Genomic DNA, 20,355 nt, shown 5'->3' on the forward strand with positions numbered 1-20,355 from the left:
GTTTGGAGTTGAGTTGAGTAGGAGTGGCAAGGAAACCTCTGTGGGGACAGAGGGTGCCGCTGCCAAAAGGTAGAGACAGCCCTCGGCACAGGAGGCTCAATGGGAGGTCACACAGGGTGAGCAAGGTCCGAAGTGAGTGAGGTCTGAAGGGAAGCGGAGGGATGGGGACAGTTTTGGGTATTTTGGAGTTTGCTGGCAGTTTGCTGTAGTGGCACTGTCTGGAAGTGAGTAAAGATGAACCATAAAGAGCAAAGCAGGCGAAGATCAAAGCAAGTGGTGTGGTTTTGTTTCCCAGGGAGATAGGCGGATACCTTCTAATTGCTTTAAGCTTTCAGTCCACTGGCCTGGTTTCCTCCCACCTCATCTTGTTACTCCTCTGCAACCTGTTGGGTAGAGTTGTGTTGCTGGTGATGTAGATAAAGAGCCAATTTCTAGTTTTATTCCAATTTACATCAGCAGTTGCTGTCTGTAGATATAGTTATTATAAAAGCTAAATTCCCCTCATGAAAACAAAGCAAAACCAAGACAAGAAACAAAACTGGAAATAGTCTTTTCTCTCAATGAGCAACAGATAATGATAAGGTTTGTCCAAGTTTTGCCCTCTACTTACTCTCCCTTACTTTTGCAGGCTTGTCAAGGCTTCCCTTTCTGGCTGAAGAATCATTGCTGTGTGTTGCATCACAGTTGCAATTTGATAAGAGTATCTCGACCAGTTTTCTGTCTGGAGTGGAGAAGGTAAAAATGGACCTTGTGTGTGATGATGGTTTCGGCTTGATAGTCCTGGAGTCTGGCTGGAACTGTTGTATGGTCCCGAATCCAGAAAATACGCAGGCTTGCACCTAACTTGAATCATATCTGCACAATCCACCTCCTTCAGCTCTGAAGGTTAAACATAGGCAGGTTCAGCTGGACAGCAGTTGGACAAAAACAGTGAAAGTTTTCTTATGCTGCTAGTATGGGACCTGTGGATCTGGGAATCAGTTCCTGTTGCCATCTAATCCCTGGATTTTCTGTTGTATTTCTAATTAAGATAGTGGCTATGCCATTTTTAATCTTCATCTAAGGACCTGAAGTCTATTTGCTCATATTAAACCCAAAAGCAGGTCTGTCAGTTCAGTGGTTACAGTATTAGCTCTTTTTTTCCCCCTCTTTTTTTTTTGCTTTGTCTCACTCCCACAAAGGCTCTCTCTAAAGGGTAAAACTCACAGAAGCTGTAGCTCCTCCAGAATCAAACAGAATCAGTGAATTTCTCAGGCTCATTTTCAGAGTAGTGGTTTTTGTTTTTTCTTTCCTGTTTCCTGCCACAATGTCAGCCTTTCTTTAACACTCTGTAAGTACAGCTGTGTAGTGGAGTATAATTCAGAGAAATAAAAAGTGCGTGTTTGGGTCTTAATATAAACATTAAAATACATTTAATTGTGCCTTATCAGTAAGCTGATAAACTTAGGTGTTTGCTGTTGCCATTGATGATGATGCTCTGTAGCAGGCAAAGGCAGCAACTGCTGCTGATGGAAAAGAAAAGGTAGTGGAAGGAGGAGGGGAGAAGGAGGTGGGAGACGGCGGGATTGGCTGCTTTCAATGTCAATCGCAGCAGCTCTTCCGCTGCTCTGGCTCTGGCTCTCCCTTGAACAGCTCCCAGAGAGAACAAGGCGTGCGGAGCTCAGATCACCAGCATCATGCTCCTTGGGCTTGGATCGTAGATTCCCCTCTTTGAACATTAAAATAACCCCGTCGTCCATCAGCGTGCCAGGCAGACCCAGCGAGAAAACACGCATGTGAGAGAGAGAGGAAAGAAAGAGGAGGAAGAGAAAAATCTGCAACCAAGTGGACTAAAGCAAAAAGAAAGATTGCTTTGCTTGCACAGCTGCAAAGTGGGAATTTAAAGAACTGCAGAGAGAGAAATTCCAGCTCATCAGCACATACACATTGCAGAATTACAGATCCAGGTAGAAATGACATCAACAGGGAAAGAAGGCAGCGGAGCTCAACATGCACAATATGTTGGACCCTATCGTTTGGAGAAAACCCTAGGAAAAGGACAGACAGGTTGGTTCTTTTGCAGCAGCACCGGCGCTAGGGGGAAGGTGCTGTAGCAGCCAGTGAGCTGTTGGGGCTGGTATATTTGAGGGTTCAGGTTTTCCTATTTGCTGTTTTAGTGGATATAATATTCATAGGGGATTTTTGCCTTTATTTTTTTTTTATTTTAGTTTTCATTTTAATTATTTACTTCCCTTTTATTTTTTTTAACAAACAAACAAAAAAGCTGGGATGCTTTATGTTCATTACTCCTGCTAATGGGTGTTGTTCTGATGACAGCAAGAGTGCCTGCAGAGGAAAAAAAAAATAGGTGATCTGCTGGTGGTGAATTTTCACATCAATTTCTTCACTGCCCTACTTAGGAGCATTTTCTTTTTAATCAAATTATACTGAAATGAAAGGTTCACAGCGTGTAGTACCAAGGAGGTGATGGTGGTGGTAGTGGGGGAGTCACCAGCAGTATTTCATGACATCATGATTGAAAAGGGTGTAGTCCTTAAGGTGCAGTTGGGGGGGTGGAAATATGTACAGTATGTCTGTGGCAGTGACTGCTGTGGGTATTTAGCAAATATGGATGGATGGGCTGATGGGTTTTGTGGGTAGAGTATGAAATAAAAGAAAAATAGAGCATCAGTAGCAGAATTCATTCTCGTTATACTGTGTTTTTGTAGGAGGGACTGGGGGGGGAGGGGAGGTTATTTAATTATTTTTCTTAAAGCTTGTTTATGAAACTCGCCCCCAGCAGATTTTCCAGAATGGAACAATGGTAAGAAATATTAAAAAGAGGAAACCGAGTGGAGGGAATTAGCAAAGAGCAGGTGCGTTTACCCTACATGACATAATTAGATCGCCTAAATGCGTCCAAGATCTGGACTTACTGTTGCTTGCTTGGATAGCATATTCACTTCAAGGGCAGGGAAGCATTAATTGGAAGAAAAACCCTTAAAAAGAAGCCCAAATGTCTTCCTTATTTAATTTTGTTTTCTTTTTTAGTAACAGCAATGGTTTCTGGTTAGGAGCCCCCCAAAAGTGGATCGAAAGTCAAGATTATAATTTAAGGAAGGAGGAAGATCAGCCATAGGGGGGCTTCTTTGGGCATGTGGGTGTTAAGTGTTGTTCATTATGGTGGGACAATAAAACATGATGCATTGTGGTGTATTTTTTTTTTTTTTTTTATAACCCAGCCGAGCTTTGCCCATCTGTTGTCTAAAGGATTTAATAGGCGTTTCCATCCCCAGCTGCTGCCTCTGCTCTGCCTGCTTCCTCACTGCCCTGCGTGGCAGCAGCTCTGCAGTCCGCAATTTTCTTAGGGACACAGTCAAAATCCAGATCTTTCTCTGTAAGAAGCAATGCTCTTCTGAGATGATTGATTATAAACCCCCCCCCCCCATCCTTCCCCTCCTCTTCACAACCCCATAGCAACCGTTCAGAGACATGGATGAAGATGACATTGTCTTCTAGTGAAAGTGACTTTTATTTATATTTAATTTTTTTTCCAAATCTCTTCAGTGTATCAGCTGATAAAGGTAGCTGGCTCTCTGTCACTGTTTTGGTTACCACCTTTATTCTTTGCATAGCTCAATAAGCCCTTACTTCTGCAGCTTAATTTTTACTAAAACCTGTTCTGATGATGATAATGAAAATGCCAAAAAAATTGCTGGGTATTGGCAATAAAACTACCCTATTTCTGCTGGTAATCCTTTCCTGGATAGTCCAGGTGATCAAAGAGACAGCTGTAGATGACAAATTCATTTTTGTCTTCATCACCATTTCCATTTTTCTCTCTCACCTTCTCGGCACCCCTCCCTCCCCTTTTAAATATAATTGTGTCTGGGGTTCTTGAAAATACAGCTGCATTAACCTTTTGCTCCATGTCTCATAGCCTGAAGTTGTGGCCCTAAAGGGTTATCTACAGCTTTGGTTATTTTTTTCTTCTGCTAATCTTCCTATCTTCCTCCTAAGTGATTAGAGACGTGGGGGTGGAGGGGGAAGAGGATGTATTTAGAGGCTTGCTGCTGTTGGCCTCTGCAGTTATTCAACCAGCTGGACAAGGGTGAAAGTTTCCTTTTGCAGTTTTACCATATAACTGATCCTTATAGATAAGTCTCTGCTGTTTGCACACATGAATGCACATCAAATGCACAATGCAGGGTGTCATAGAACCTGAAAGTGGGGGGGCGGGGGAGAAGAGGAAGAGAAATCTTAAAAGTAGTTGATGTCAGTCTATGTCTTCCTTCCTATATCTGCCCTTGATTAATGGAATAATGCACTAAGGTGAATTCTAACTTGATATTAAACATACATGGCTAAACATGGAAGATGCCTTCTGGTCTTCTCGCATTTTCTGTGCTAATCACATTTGGGAGCATGCAGAATGGCATGAACAGTGTGTGGTACGCAGCTAGTCCTTATCCTGCTTGTTTTGGAGGGTAAGCTGGCAACCTGCAGCATTTTAGGGAGAGGACAACAAGCGCAGTGTGAGGGCCTGATTCCCCATACTATGTTGTCGTCGTCTGTAACTTTGAATTTGGGTTGCAGTGGCATATGGCTGAAGAAAGTAGTGGTTATAATAATTCCTTTAGTGCTTGGCTTTAAAGCTTGGAAGATTACGAGGTAATGGCTTGGAATCTTTTTTTTTTTTCCAAGGGGATGGGGAGAAGCAAGAAATAAAATCTGGCACAATGTAATGATGAATGGAAAGAAAGCATAAGTTGTGTTGCAAAATCCTATCCATTTTGCAGTGATCTTCATATCCATAATTTTTTATTTTTGAATAAAAAGTTATTCACTCTATAAAGTTATTTCAGATAGTCAGGTCTAGCTTTGCTTCCAGATACATTTGTATAATATTAATGTATTAATCATTCTTACCTGCTTTTACTGAGGTTAAAAGAAGGGGGTTTTGGGAAGGAGCGTGGGTTCATAGTTCAGGGCAGACTTAGAAAGGGTGTCATGGAGGGACAACTTAATGATAAGTAGAACTCTCACTTGCCACCTTAATAGCTGAAAAAAAAGCATTTACCAACAGCAGCTTACTGGTCCCTGCAAATTGGTCCAGTTGCCCCGTCTGTGACATGAGTGGAACTTGGTGATATCTGCTTGTGGATGGGCAAAACTGACAGGAAAAAGCCTTCAGTTCAAATTGGTGGGTAACAACCGTTGTTGAAAGCATTGATAAGAATTTAAATTCGGGTATGCGAAATGTGTCCTGGACGGCCTTCTGTGCTGGTGTGTCAAGCTTGCTGAGGGTGACGGATGCCACAAAGAGAGGATTAGGGCCTCTTAGTTGGAGAAGTTGGAAAAGGGCTACAGGAGACAGTGCTGGAAAATGTCTGTGCTTAGCTCTTTGCTGGTAATGACAATGATAGAGGAACTAAGGGAAAATATTTTTAGTAATGTAGCATATAAATTTACCATATAACTTGAATACTGTAGTAAGAGGTTTTGTAAGAGATTGAATTCAGAACATCTTTCGTTTACTGCAGCTGGAGAAATTGCTCATGGAATGTATTTTTGAATGATTTTGCAAGAAACAGCATAATCTTAATTATTGTACTCAAAAATTATTTTACAGAACTGTCAGCGTAAAAGATCCTTACTACATATATGCAGGTGTATGAGGAAAGGTTGGTTTACATAAGTTTCATTGATACATTCTTCTACAGTTAATTATAGGAGGTTTTCATTGTAATTAACTGTAATGAGCAAAGGATGTGTGTAATATTACAATAACACATGTGGAAACAGTGTGCCTTGAGAAACCTCAGTCATACCTGATTGTGAAGCACTGTTTTAGTTTTAGATCAAAGAGAAGCTTTTCTCCCTTTGCCATTAATTCTGTGTGAAATCAGCTTCATGTGTATTCTTTGCTTTATTTTTTGTTTTAAATTCCACAAGTATCTTTGTTCATATGTTTCTTTTGGCCTCATTAACCCCTATTTCACCCTTGAAACTCTGAAGAGTAATTCAGATTGACTGTAGTGAATATTTATTAATGAGTGTACAGATGAGGAACTGAAGTATTTCTTTTGAAGGGCTTCAGTGTTTCAGGAGGTTTTCTTGTGTTTTCATTTGACAGTCACTGTATAGGCTTCAGCATAATTGTTTGCTATGGCACGAATTCAGTGTCCAGTTGAAATTTCCAAAACACTGCTTTGTCTACAAGCAATAAGACATTGACTCTTAAGTGGGAGTTACCTTACTCAATTTGAGATAAACTTGATGAAAAATTTAATGTTGCTGATCCATTTTGTTTTGTTCCTTTCATTCTGTTTTAAGCCTAGTTTTGCAGACATTCAATACAAAGAATCCTGCTTGAAAATAACTCTACTTCAATGTTCGCAAAAGGTGTAGGAGGTCCCTTTTCTGCATTGTATACCGTATAACTTACAGCTATTTTGGTGTATAACATGTTAATTATAGATGAGCCATCAATGAGGTGTTCAGCAGTATGCTATTGGGTTATGAGAGAACAGAAGTAATTAAATTTGAGTCCTAGCAAATTTAATGGCCTTTTATTCAGTGAGGGCTTAAACAGGATGTTTCTTTACAGCCTTCACCACCTGTTTCCATGACACCAGCAGAAACTGAAATGTGTTAATTTTTTTATTTGTTTCTGTCAAATTTGGTTGAAATTGAAAGCTTCAGATCTATTCAAGGAGTGTTTGGTAGACCATGTGATCTCAGAAGTCTGATTTCCTTAGGTGAGTAGGCTAAACAAAGTGTATCCTTTTAATTCATACTTCTATAATTTATTTTTCTACTCAGTGTACTGGATGTAGAGAGAATGTAAAGAGTACAGCTTTATTCCATTTAGCTGTCTAGATTAATATGTTGTTATAGAGGTGTAAATCATTGTAGTACCCCCAAGGCCTTTTTAAACAAACAAACAACAAACTAGTATATATTCTATTAATGTTTTCATATATATGTTTTACTTTCCTTAAAAAGGTTCCTTTCAAAACAGTGAACTGTACCCTTTGTCATGGTAGTCCGTGAAGACTTAAATGGTTAATTAGTAATCGTAGAAATAAAATATTGGAAGCAGTAGAGGTCATAAGAATGAAATTTTGCCAAGAAAGGCTATGTCATAGTGACTTAGACTTAAAGGATTTTCAAGTAATAATTTGGTCTTTCTTACCTTTATATACCTTTGACCTGATTGTTCAAAAGTACTGTTTGCCTGCATTACTGACTGAAATAAACTGGTATTACCTTGCTGCATGTCTGAACTGCAAAGTCCAGATATCCCTTTTATGACTTTCACTCTCTTTTGTTTGTTTTTTTTTTTTAAAAGCAAATTCCTGTTTGCTCACTACAGAGAAAATGATTTGTAGCTTCCATTCTTCTGCAAACTTTGTAGAGGCATACCATTAGTCTTTTACCCGATATTGCTAGCAAAATTATTATGAACTTGTTGAAACAGGAGCAGGCTCTGAATGTTTTTCTTCATAAAGCACAGTAAGCTTTCTCACCCAAGCGTAGTTAAAATGCAGATACTGTCAAATTAGTAGGACAACATTACTACTTATATGCCTATGTTTCCATAGCGGGAGCTATGGAAGCAGTGATTTCACGGAGTTCTTGCACTGCTCAAATGCTTTTCTTTCGGTCACCGCTCTGATGTCATTTTGTGCCGCTACAGTGGGAAGGATGGCATTAGCATCATGGGAGAGGTTGAAGAAATTAATAAAGCTTCTCAATAGAATTTACCTCTTGAGAGGAATTCTTTCTGATCTCAAGAAAACCTATGACTCATGAGAAGAGCAAATGTAGCTTTTTAAGTGTGTTCTTACAATTTCTTTTGCAAATTAAATGGCGGAGCCAGTGTATGTTTTGTATTCTCCAACATTGCAATATTTTTCAGTGTACCATAAAATTACTCCATAAATTATATTTTGGGAAGTCTTTAACATTGTATATTTTAAAGAGTTAAACAGTAATAGCAATGGCGATAATACATGCTGATATCCACCTCAAAATTAGTAGGTAGGTAGTATAGAACAAATGTAGGTGGTGAAAGAATTCCAGCTTTCAGATGAAATTTGAAAGAAATGAGAAATTTGGAAGTAATGCCCTCTGAAGTAAGAGACATTGCATGAGAAATATATTATGCACGTAGGAGAACAGTCAGAATAAGATGAGGTGAAAGCCTAGGTATAGATTTCCATGAAGGCAGAGTGAAGATGGAGACGAATGCTCAAAGAGTGTTCCACTTGGTGTGATGAAATACCGTAAATTGCCCTTGTGAAGTCAGTCAGTGTTTCAAGTTGAACTGACTTCAGCAAGAAGATCATCAAGCTCATGATAAATAGGTAAGAGTGGATTTTTTGTTTGTTTGTAGTGGAATGTTCTATTAGGAAGTATCCCAAAGAAATGTTCTGGTTTTGTTTTAAACAGACTCAAGATGTTTAACAATTCTAGTCAATAATGCTTGTTTGTTCTACTTATGGAAAATGAGGAGATTAGTCCATTTTAGGTTCATTCATAAACAGTACTGGTTTTCTACGAAACATATATACTGATCTATACAGCAACATGAATAATTTGTTGTAAATAGTGTTCTTAATGAATTTGAACTATCTTCATCTGAAGTGTCTGTAAGTGCAGAGTGATGTCCCTTAAGTTCTTGTTTGTTGCAGATTTTCCAGGAAACAACTATTTTTATCTCCTTTCCTCAGCTGTCTTTACCTCACTTATGGATTGGTTGCACTTAATCAATATTCAAAGATTTGAATTGTACTCCTGAATGTAGTCTGGATATGTTACATAAGAGTATTATACTCTACTCGGTTCTGCGAGCACTTCCAACATGAATGCTTGCAATTGAAACCTGAAAATTTGGTTTTCCTGGACAGTTTGGACATGATTGCCATGAGCACCCCTGCCTGGAAGATATGAAGTTTTCCGGAAAGTTTTTTTTAAAAGGCACACAAATGTGAACAAATCAAACTTAATTAATTTCGAACGCCTACTTTTAGAACATATTAATAGTGTTCATCCAGTTCCATTTGACTTATTCTAGATTTAATTTTGAATAGGTATATAATAATTTTATTAATTCCTTTAATTCTGTTTACAGACCAGAAAAATTACTGATAAAATTATGGTAAAAAATCCACCCAGAAGACTTTTATTGCTTCATAGCTTTTTAAAATTGGGTTTAAATGGAACGGAGGAAATTGTATTGGTTCCTTTCATAAAAGGGTATTACTTGCTATTGATGTAGCTGCAAGCATTTTTTTCTTGAATGCGTCATTTGTGGCAGAGATGCCTATGAGATCGCCATTGCCCTGTGGACTATATAAACAGGAATGTACTGTTTCTTTTGCACTGACCTTGGGATACAGTTTTTAAAGGATAATAAATGGAAGTGTGTCATGAGACTGAGGATAAAGAGCAATATGGATAAAGAAGGTAAATGATGGTGTTTATATTTGAACAAATCCAGGTACATTCTCTTGCAAATGGTACTGTTGCCTTCATAGCAGTGCAGAATAACCCTCAGGCTGATGCAGGTAGCTGATGGATAGTTACTCAGTGCTGGAGTGGATAGAATAAATGTTTTTAATTTGGGGTGGTGGAAGGAGCGAGGTTAGACTGGAAGGGACCATTCCTTGTATAGTTTACCACTGATAACAGGCTGCTCTTCAGTTTCTTATCCAGCATTCACCCATTGATAATTAGTGATTTAATAATTAAGGAGTTTGGAAAAAAGGTAGATAATTTACCAGTAACTGACAAAAAGTGATTATTGTGGATAAAAGCTTTGCACCAAGTTTTGCAACATCATCTGTCAGTAAATGAGTTAATGCAGAGTGCAGGGGAGAATTGAGGAGAGAAACCAGCATCAAGTGGCTTAGGGTATGCAAGTACCAAGTACTATCTTTTTTTTCTCTTTTTTGTCTTAGTGTTTCAACCCTATGTGGGAATTACAGGCATGATAATATTTCCAGTGAAGTGCTTAACTTTAAAAAATTAAAAAAAAAAAAAGGAATACTGTTTTCAGGCATCCATTTAGTAAGTGCTCTTCTGGCTGCCTGCTTCTACTTACAAAACAGCACACTCTCTCTATATCCTAAGGCTCTTGCAATTTTGATTTGCTGTCTTTTGCAGTATATGCCTAATGTAGGAGAAAAAAAAAATCAGTGTGACAATGTATTTTTTTAATAATGTCTGCCTTACATACATATTAACGAGCTCTCCTTTTGCAGTGTCATTCCTCTGTGTGTTCAGTGTTACATGCCGTAAGCTGACTGCAATTGTCATTTAGCTATTAAAAACACTATTGACTGGAACAGAAATAATGGAGGAGCTGGTTTCTGGGAGAGGCAAACTGGTCTGGACCAAAGATGTGCTAATTTTCTACTGTCTGTCTAAAGCCTACTCTTAGAATTGTAAGTTTCAGTCTCCCAAAGGTTGAACAGCCGTCCTGCAGCTGCAGATGAGAATGTACCAGGTCTTCATACTGACCCAGCAAAGAACATTGATGGAATTGCTTGGCTTTTTATCTTCTTTCACTCTTTTTCTTAATTATTTTATGTGTGGCTAGTAATACAGATTTCTACACAGATGCTCTTCTTGGAAAAGTAATTGTTTTTATTGCTTTGGTCCAGGATAAGTTACACCATAGCCTAGGTTCATAATGTTGGCTCATCCACCCTATGGTAGTATAATCTACAAAGAAGAGAGACCAGAAATAACATATTTGCAGCTAACCATGAGCTGATGGTGTATGGTTCACTTTTTTTTTTTAAAACTCTTTTTTTAAGTGTCCTGTTCTGATAAAGTTAGAGCTAAGTGAGCATAAGGCTTTGCTAAGACTACTGTTTTATTGTATTTGAATGAAAACACATATTTTATTAGGAAAAGAAGATTTCATATTCCAAACCCTTGTGGTATGAAATGAACTGTGTGGGGTGTTTATAAACATTTCTCACATCTTTTGCTCACTGTTTGCCAGCTGAGGGTTGCGTTACTCATCACGCCAGCCATTTGCCCTGGGTTAAGTTTCATTCAGTGACTGTGAATTCCTTTCAATAACTGTGACCTGTCCCTAAGATCAAGGAATGGATTTGACTGTCAGATTTTTTTACCTTACTAGTATCTCTTCACTTCTCTGAGTATTCTGTTCTAAAGTGCTCATCTTATTTTCGGGTTGTAAATGATGGGATAGCTTGGCTGTCTGGTCTACCGTTTTACTTTTCAACTTCTGGTCAACTGGTTTTTGGTTCGGTATTTTTGTTAGGTTGTTGTTGGTTTTTGTTTTGTTTTAATTTTTAAACTTTGAGGTTACTTTGCCTCTTCAAGCTGGAAACTGGTTCAAAGATTGGCATCCTAATCTAGAGGATGCTAGACAGTATTTGGTTCGTTCTACAGCTGCAATCTCCTACAGCAAATTAATGAGGACCTTAGGAGGGTATCTTCAGAAGGCTTTTGAGGATGTTACAGTTGCAAGACTGAGACCCTTAATCATTTCAGCCCTATTTAAATAGGTTGATGATTACTGCCAGAAAAGCTGGTAGAAATACTCTAAGCAAGAAAATAGCCTATATCTAAATAAGCATATATGATTGTTAGAGATTTTCTTTTTAACTGTATGGTCACAGTAGACTGAAAAATAAAGTACTTCTAGGGTTTTCTCCCACTTCTTGTACAGATGCATTGTCTTTGGGAAGTTAACAGTTTTCTCTTACCTATGTTTTGTCATCCACATTTCATGTGCGTTGCCTAGGTTGTGAACTGAGAGGAAAGATAATGTGTTACATTGTCTGTATATAATCTCTGAGGCACTACTCTTAGTTGAGCCTTTGTGTTTGTATAGGAAGTTGCATTTAAATATAAGAAGAAGCTTTTCCACTTTGAGGGTGGGCTGAACCTGGCACAGGTAGCTTAGAGATGTTGGGAAGTCTCCATTCTTGCGTATTTTCAAAAACAGACTAGACACAGCCTTGGGCAGCCCGCTGTAGTTGACTCTGCTTTGACCAAGGGTAGTGGACTGGATGTTCTCCAGAGATCAGTTCCAACCTCAACTCTTCTGCTATTCTGTGTTATCCTGTGCAATTGAACCATAACTTTTTCAGTGAACAGTGAAACTAAGGAACTCTGTTTCCTCGACTTTTGTACCCTATATCGCCCTCTTCCTTCTGCTCGCTCTCGGTGTCTGTTGTCTCTTTGGCTGGGTGATGACAGTCTTTGTGTGTGGCTCATTTGGAACCATCTCTGCTGCCTGTCCATGTTTTTCTTTCTCTTGGAATACCTTAAGGATTAAATCACAATTATTCTTTCCATTGTGGGAGCAATAGTTTGAATATCTTTTTTTTTTTTTTTCCCCAGACACTGAGCACTTTCCATGAAATGTGTGGAATGTTAGAGGCTTCCCTTAATCTTTCAAACTTGCTAATTATTCTGTGGTGTTATGGGAGTATTGCAGACAGACAGCCTTCATGTTTAAATTTTGTTAAATGTCCTTAAGAAATCACGCTAAAGCAAAGCTGTTCTACACAGCACAGCTTCTCTAATCTGCATTTGGTTTTGAAGGCCATGAGATGCTACTATGGCAGACTGGCATTGCTGGAATACAGCTACTCTTCAGATGTTGCCCTCACCTTGGTTAAGACTCTTATACCAAAGTTAAGAGGAGAAAGTGGTGCTAAACCACATTGTGATTCCCCAGTGCTGGAGGAATCCCCAGCCAGCTTGGTAAGCTGGATTCCTGCCTACTTTGTGCTGCTGGAGCAGTGCAAATCAGGGAGGATGGAGTCTAGAATTTGGTCGTTTTCTGTTGGCAAGCTGAGCTCAGTGATTGGGGAGTATGCGAGGGAGGAAGGGAGCTCTCTCTGTATCCTCCATGTATCCATTTTGGTACAGTGGCAGTATTTGAAGTAGCCCTTTCCTGCAGAAGGCTGAGAGGAAGACTAAGAGCTGCTTGTCTGTTTGCAATGCCCGTCTGTACAAAAAATCGTGACCAAAGACAAAGCCAAGTATTATATTAGAACTTGGCAATGGCACAAGCGCTAAAGCCCTATTAAACACGGGCATTTGTTTTGTTGAAAAGACATGGCTATGAGTGGCACTGCTTTTAAGATTCCTTATACTTTTTGAGCACCAGGCTTAAACAGTTTTTCTTTAACTTTTGAAACTGGTTAAATCTATGCTTTTTTCCAAACTTCCCATTCCTATAAATCAGTAAAGCTTGATTAAAATCAGTAATCATTGATGACGAAGAAAGATTTGTGCTAGTGTTTCTGGGTTTTGTCCTGTGCTGCTTTTCTTCTGGGTCTGTGGTTTATTTCATTGGTCATATTTGTGAAATTGCATCTGTTTTTCTTCTGGTTGTTTCCTGATTGTGCTGAAGACATTACTTAGTCAAATTCCCCACTCATTTACATCTGTGCAGTCCCAGTGACTTCAAGGCCTTGCTCAAGTTCATCTGAGAGGGGAGTTTGACCTACGAGTAAGCTTCTCATTGATGGCAGCAAAGGCAGACCTCTGGCAGTGTTCTAGTTCAGAGCAGCCAAGGAATACATCTCCTCTGCATTGAATATTCAAGCAAATTAGAGCACATAGTTGAATGATACTGTAAGCAAATTGAATTCAAACTGAAAATACAGGCCCAGCATTTTACAAATTACTTCCACTCTTAAAGCAGAAGTCTGTCTGCTCAACTGACAGACAATTTAAGGCAAGCAAATGTTTTAATACTTTTAGCAGTAATTCTTTTTTAGTATTCCGCACACGCATATACTGAAATCACCTGGCCAGTTTGCATTAAGCTTCAGGATGTATGAAATGTCTTTATCATTACTGCATCTTTGCTGGGGAAGGCAACAGCCAGACTACTAGCATGCTTGGGACAATTGCCATGCTTTTACCAGGTGGCTCTTCCTGCTCAGAGGAAATGCTGCAAAAATAGGCATGGTTTCTGGATCTGTGTCATAATGCTGTCATCACCATTATTGCCACCATTGAATCAGGTTAGTTACAGCCCAGAGCCTCTTTTGCTCCCCCTATGCTTAATTATTCTCAGTGTTTTGGCAACTTTTGCTCTGCAAAACCAGATCATCTCTGGACTGCTTCTCAAGAATTCATTAAAAGATTGATTAGAATAGCAAACTTAACATCATACTTACTGTTCACGTGTATACTTCTCTACTGCAAGTTTCTGAAGAGTCTGCCAGAGGAGAGAAACCCATGTGTCTTAGGCGTTTTCCTCCTCATTGAAATGGTGGGAATGGAAAACATGGCACGGCAAAGGATCTTGATCAAAGCGTATGTCTACCTTGCAGTCAGAGGTGGATCTCTAGCACTGGCAGGTAACACTATTATCTCCTGGCACAAGCAGCAGTGAAAACAGGGCAGTGCAGGCTGTGTGAGAGTTGAAGTATACCAGAGCACCTAACAACCTTACCCTGTGTAGAAGTCCAGTCTTCTTATCTTTACCCGATTATTTACTTGTACCAGCTGTGCCTTTGTTTTGCTCTCTTGATAAACCCTGCATCAGCTACAATTCAATGTGGTATGTCAGATGTGGATGAGCATGGATATACATAATGCACTGTACACTTTGTGTATGTACAACTTCATTTCAGGGTTGGATTTTTTGTGTACACAAAACACCAACCTGGTACTTCATCCTGTAGAGTTCTAATTCTTCTGTAATCTCAAAATCTGTTGGATTAAAAGGTGCTCAGCTTCTCAAAGGACTGGGTCCCTGTTTGTATTCTTACGGTCTCTGAAATGCTACGGAGTCCTAGCTGGGTCATTTCTTGGGGGAAGAGTAATAGAGACGTGTACAAAACAGGCTCAATTCATGCCATTGTGCAGTCATGAGGCAGATTATTCAGAAACAGTAACTGCATAGTCTTCACTGACCCTAAGAGGCTCAGCCATTGATTTGGGGTGGAGCCTTTGGCAAGTTAATTTATCTTTTTTTTTTTTTTTTTTTTTTTTTTTTTCATGATGCCATGCTGTAAAACTGAGATAATGCTTGACTTCCCTTTTGGGACTGACTGGATTAGCTAGCTAGTATTGATAACTTCTTCAGAAATAAAAAGCATCATGGAAAGGCCTGGGATAACCCTACTGTTTAGGCCTAGTGACTTTTTTTTTTTTAAATTTGCTGGTGTTCATTTTTGCTAACTTCATTTTGTTTAATGTACTTCTGTGGATTTTCATCTCCTGAGGACAGACTGGTCCATACAGCCTGGTCTGTCCAGGTGATGATACCTTTTTATGCTGCATTTGTCTTCCATAGATTCTCCTTCAGATTATTGTAATATAAATGCTGAAATCTCTGTGGCTACAACTGAAAACTAAAGTTGTTTTATCTATCTAATAAAACAGAAAAATTGCTTTGACGTTCCCATTTTGACGATTTATGGCTGTGCTGACTTTTGTTGCTTCTTTCCTTAGGGACATTTGTCCCTGGTCTCTCAAACAAAATGTCACTGAGTAAAACTATGTTTGTGTGATGCTGTGTGTTCTACTTACAGAAGATTTAGAACTTGGTCACTTTTATTTATGCTCCTGTGGAGCTGGTAGGATTATACTGCAGTGTTAAAATGCAGCAGTTTCATTTTCCTGCAGGCAGCAGCCCTCTGGTGGTGTGGCGTTTTTTTTTTCTTCGTTTTTTTTAAGTTATCTCTGGAAATTCTGACAGACTGACATAGAAGCCTTTAAAAATGCCACCCATTAAGCTGCCACATAGTCCCATATCTCCTCTCTCTTTCCAATCCTTGGTGCATCACCACCCCCACCTAAATTTGGAAGTGGAATGTGAAAGGCAAAGCAAGGTTAATACATGCACACAGCTGATAATACCAATGGTCTTATTTGGCAAAATGATATTTACCAAATGCTATTTGAGTAAGTTTCAGCTTCGAGAACTATTGCCTGGAAAGGGCATAGGTCAGAGTAAAGTGGGTGGTGAGGCTAATGGGTTATTCTGAAGACTGGATGAATTGTTAAGAATGTAGGCATTTCTGAGGAGGCTGCTGATGAACTTCAAAATTGAAATATCAAAGAATTTTTTAAAGGGATGACCTTAGTAATCTGCTATATGGATGTTAATGATAGTTATAGATAGTTGCAAGTTGCTGCCTCGGAAAAATATTTTGACTAATAGGGAAGGAGAATCTTCTCATCAGTTCCCTAGGAGTGAATTTTACCATTTTGTTAGTATGAGATTTAGCTATCACTTGAGTCCTACTTAACACCTACATTGAAGTATTAAGCTGTATACTGGGAGGTAAAAATGGAAGTTCAGAAAGTAGATAAAATATTACTCCTTATTGTTTGTGAGATGGTAAGCCAGAGTTACGTGCAAATGTTTTTTTAAATTATTAAGGCTGTGCCAGGGATGCATTTGGCTTGTTCCTTTTCCAAGACTACAGTAAATGTCAAAATCATGCTGTATCTGCAAGTGCGTTACTGGATAAATACTCTGTAGGAAGACATACAATTTTGTTATGATTGAAGCCTGAAGTTGTACTAAAAAAAAATAGAAAATAAGAGGGCAGAAAAACAAACAAACAAGCTTTTTGATAGCTGAAGCTGCACAGAAGTAATAATTTCTGCAGTTTCAGGTTTTAAGGCAAGTAATTCTAGTTAAAATTAGTTGGGTTTAAATGCACTGATTTTTTTGACTGATGTTTGAAACCCATAGTGTGTCTGTAAAGAGAAATGAAAGCTACTGAGTAGGTTTGTGTGTTTGTTTTATTTGTTTGTTTTAAATAAGGCTAATGGGATTGGTAAATAGAAAGCATTAAGATACAGAATAAATGTAGTGTATGAACACTTCTCAGTATTTGGTTGAATTTCATACTGTGGACAGCAGATAATAATAAATTTGTGACCTTACTGGATAATGCATTAGGTCACTTGTGATATAACTGCTAACAATTATCAAAAGACATTTATGCCAGCTGAGACACATGATGCAAAAGAATTGTTTCAGCCATCCTACTTTTGGGGGCTGTCAATCTTGACTATTTTTGCCAGGTTTGCCTCCATTATGAAGGCTGTCCAGCCTAATGCATGTGTCACTTGCGCAGTTTGGGCTCATGCAAAGTTTAGAGTCCATGCAAAGAACTCTCCATGCACGTAGTTTATATATTAAAGGGATAATGTCAACTTGTGACTTAATTCTTGCAGTTAACATAGGGTGAAAAGGAAGTAGAATGAAAGCGGAAAGCTAGAAAGAAGAAAATTCCATCCCCTTGCTGCAGTTACCTTGTTGCTGATCTAGAAGGTGTAAGCTTACTTGAGATATTCCCACTTTTAATTGTAAAAAAATAAATTTGGGACTCAATCCACTGAACTGAGTAGAGATATGTTGGCATAAAAATAAGATGAACAAAGGGGAGATCTGACATCTTTAAATGTTAAAAAATTAGAGCTTTTGTAACCTTAGAGCTATCTTCTGAAACGTTAAAAAATGGAGAATCATAGTAAAGGTCAAGGCATCACTAGTTCTTGAATAATCCACAGTCTCCAAAACATTATTTTATTTTTGTTTATTCAGATTCTTGTTTGTGATTTAAAACACACAACATCGTAACACACGCTGTAGTAGGTTGCTGGCCATTTTTGGAGGCAGAATAAAAATGGGTTATCACCTGCTCAGGCATGGCTTAGAAAAAAAAAATTTAAAAAGGGCAGGCAGACCTCGGGCCCTTTGTATCCTTTTTCCTAAATGTGCTTGTCAAATTGGAGCTGAGAGGCCTAAGCAAAACAACTTTCTCCCATTCAGTGGAGAGGGTTACAAACTTCTAAACTAAATCCATAAAAACTTTAACAATGCAAAAGCCAGCGTAAGAGAATTCACTTCTTAAAAAAAATGAATTTGCCCTGTCTCTACATAGAAACAGTGATGAGTCAATGCTGTATGAACAAAGTGGCATATAGTTTTGTGGAGATTACTACTGTCTTCCAGTAAGATGACATCACCAGTTTTAAATGAGAATTTTCAGTTTGTTCTTTGCATATTCTTTTATGCTGATATAATACATCATGAGTGAAACACATCCTGATGTAGAAGGCAAATGCTATGCCACTTCAAACCAATTTCAACTGCCTACCTTTTTTTTTTTTTCTTTCTTTTTTTTTTTTTTTAATGGAAAATGTAGTTACTGGAGTGGGGATGCAGTGAGTCATCTTTCAACTAGAGACGCAAAATGCGCCCCCCCCGCCCCCGTTGATTATTCTAAATACTTTTTCTAGTGAAATTCTCACATTATGTTTATTTTCAGCCTAAAAATAAATTCAGGTGGTTTATGTCCACTGCTGGAGGTAAGGTGTTGAACTTGGTGAGGCTTTTGGTTTGATCCCAGTGTAGCTGTACATGTATACTAGAAGGAATTAAATCCCCAAGACTTTATTCCCTTATTGTAACAGAGAAGCAGTTTCTATTATAGTGTCGATAACTTGTCACAAATGCACATTTTCTGTTATCTCCTAACCTGCAGCATACTGAGACTTGAAAGGAAAGATTTTAAATTCATTTTCCTGCTTACTGGCTCTATTTTTGTTCTTGGGTGCATTTGGTGATGTGGCCTTTGCGATTTTTGCCATCCTAGTGTTTGTCCTGCTGTGAAGGTGAAATAGCACATCTATGCAACATGTTTTGGCAGTTGTGTAATGTAAGCCAGTTCATATGCAAAATAGTATATAAATATCAGATTTATATTGTCACATTGGTGTCCTGGAGTTCCTTGGTTTACTGTGGTTATAACAGGCTGTTTTACATGAGAGTCTAAACTTCTCCCTGGTCATCAGATTTGTACCATTTGTCTTTTGTTAAGAGATTGTTTTACATGAAAATTTTCATATAACGATGGGTCACATTTTTGTTCTTGCTACACGTGTTTGTTTGTTTCTCTTTTCCTGTTGCAACTCCAGTGCTTCAGTGACATTTACTTGGATTTACAGCAGTTTGACACAGCAGTATAATGTCCTACTGTGGACCTTATTGTCTTCTATGCGTTCATGTAAGAGTCACCATACCAAAGTCAGCAAATGTGTGCTGCCAGAAAGCTGTTCAATGAAAATATTTTGTAGTTGCTGCTCCTGGACTAAACAACTGCAGCAAAGACTGGACCATAAGCTTTAAAGTGTATAGATAGAAATAGTAGTCGAGTACAATTTGATTATAAGCTGTACCAAAAAAACCCCTGATGGATTCAGTTATTGTCAACATTATTTGAAAGGACATATACTGCTGAAGAAGCATTTAGTAATTGAAATGTAAGTGGATGACTAAGAAGCAATACATATGCAGCAGCGGGTTTTGTTGGTTTTGTTGTTGGTATGTTTTGGTTTGGTTTGGTTTTTTTTCCCCCAGTTTTGTGTTTCCAAAAAAACCCCCATCTCTGACTCTCACAGTAACAACTATTGACAGTATTGGAAGTAACTTTTTGGTTTTCTTATTCCTCTAATACTTTATTAAATCTTTATTCTCTGGTATTCAGCAGGTCAGTAGTATAGGATCATCTTACTGCTCACCCTTTGATTTTTTCACTCCTTCCCTGTGGCAGCTTTCCCTGCTGGATGCATCTGGATTTAGCTTAATTCTCAACCTCGCCAGCAGCACTGTAAAATCGAACTGTAGCATTTGAAAAAAAAAAAAACCCTGATCTATTGAAAAACAAGCTGGAGCAATCCAGACTTGGATTTCAAAGGGAATAGAAAGATCTTGATCCATGCTGCTGTTGCAAGCTCAGCACCATGGCGTGTGGTTGACTTGTAAGCTCACTCGCCATTATAAAAAAAAAAATGAAGGGTATTCAGTGTAATTACAGGCTGTAAAAGTGAGGTATGTGAGATCCACAGGCAAATTGGTGCTTTCCTTATGCTGCTGTAAAAATGGCATGATGGTTCTGAGGCTATCGAATCTTTCTTTAGGTTACACTGCTGCACAAACCCCCACAATTTAGCCATGCATCCCTCCAGAGACAATCTAAATTTGTATCCCATCACCTTAATGTGAGTTGATTTCTTTTATCCAGTGTAACTGAAAGGTCAGGTTCTGTGAGTATGGGCTAGATCCTCAACTGGTGCTATTTACTTAAGAGCCTTGGACTTGATGCTGCTGGACTATCTTACCCTGGTTATGGATTTGACCTTCTATACTAAAGGCAGAGGCTATAAACTTGGGAAAGAGTCTACATGTTGGATTCTCTCTTTTCAAACATTGCTACTTGAGGGAAATACAAAACCACACTCATTGTGAAAGGTTTTGGTATCTACAGTTTTAGATATCACATGCTTTCTGCAAAGAGGTGTGTATTTGTTTCTGTCTCTGAAAAAGCCTTTCAACTG

General features: G+C 38.6%; 1 protein-coding gene across 1 annotated transcript in view; it reads left to right on the forward strand.

Annotated features, from left to right (window-relative positions):
• The first annotated feature begins 1,952 nt into the window (after positions 1 to 1,952).
• BRSK2 (BR serine/threonine kinase 2) overlaps positions 1,953 to 20,355 on the forward strand; it is a 319,127-nt gene continuing 300,724 nt past the window's right edge. Inside the window, exon 1 of the mRNA XM_065635714.1 lies at positions 1,953 to 2,046. Within this exon, the coding sequence (XP_065491786.1) occupies positions 1,953 to 2,046 (94 nt within the window). The remainder of the gene's footprint in view (positions 2,047 to 20,355) is intronic.

This window comes from Caloenas nicobarica, chromosome 5, assembly GCF_036013445.1.
Source record: "Caloenas nicobarica isolate bCalNic1 chromosome 5, bCalNic1.hap1, whole genome shotgun sequence".
Lineage (NCBI taxonomy): Eukaryota > Metazoa > Chordata > Aves > Columbiformes > Columbidae > Caloenas > Caloenas nicobarica.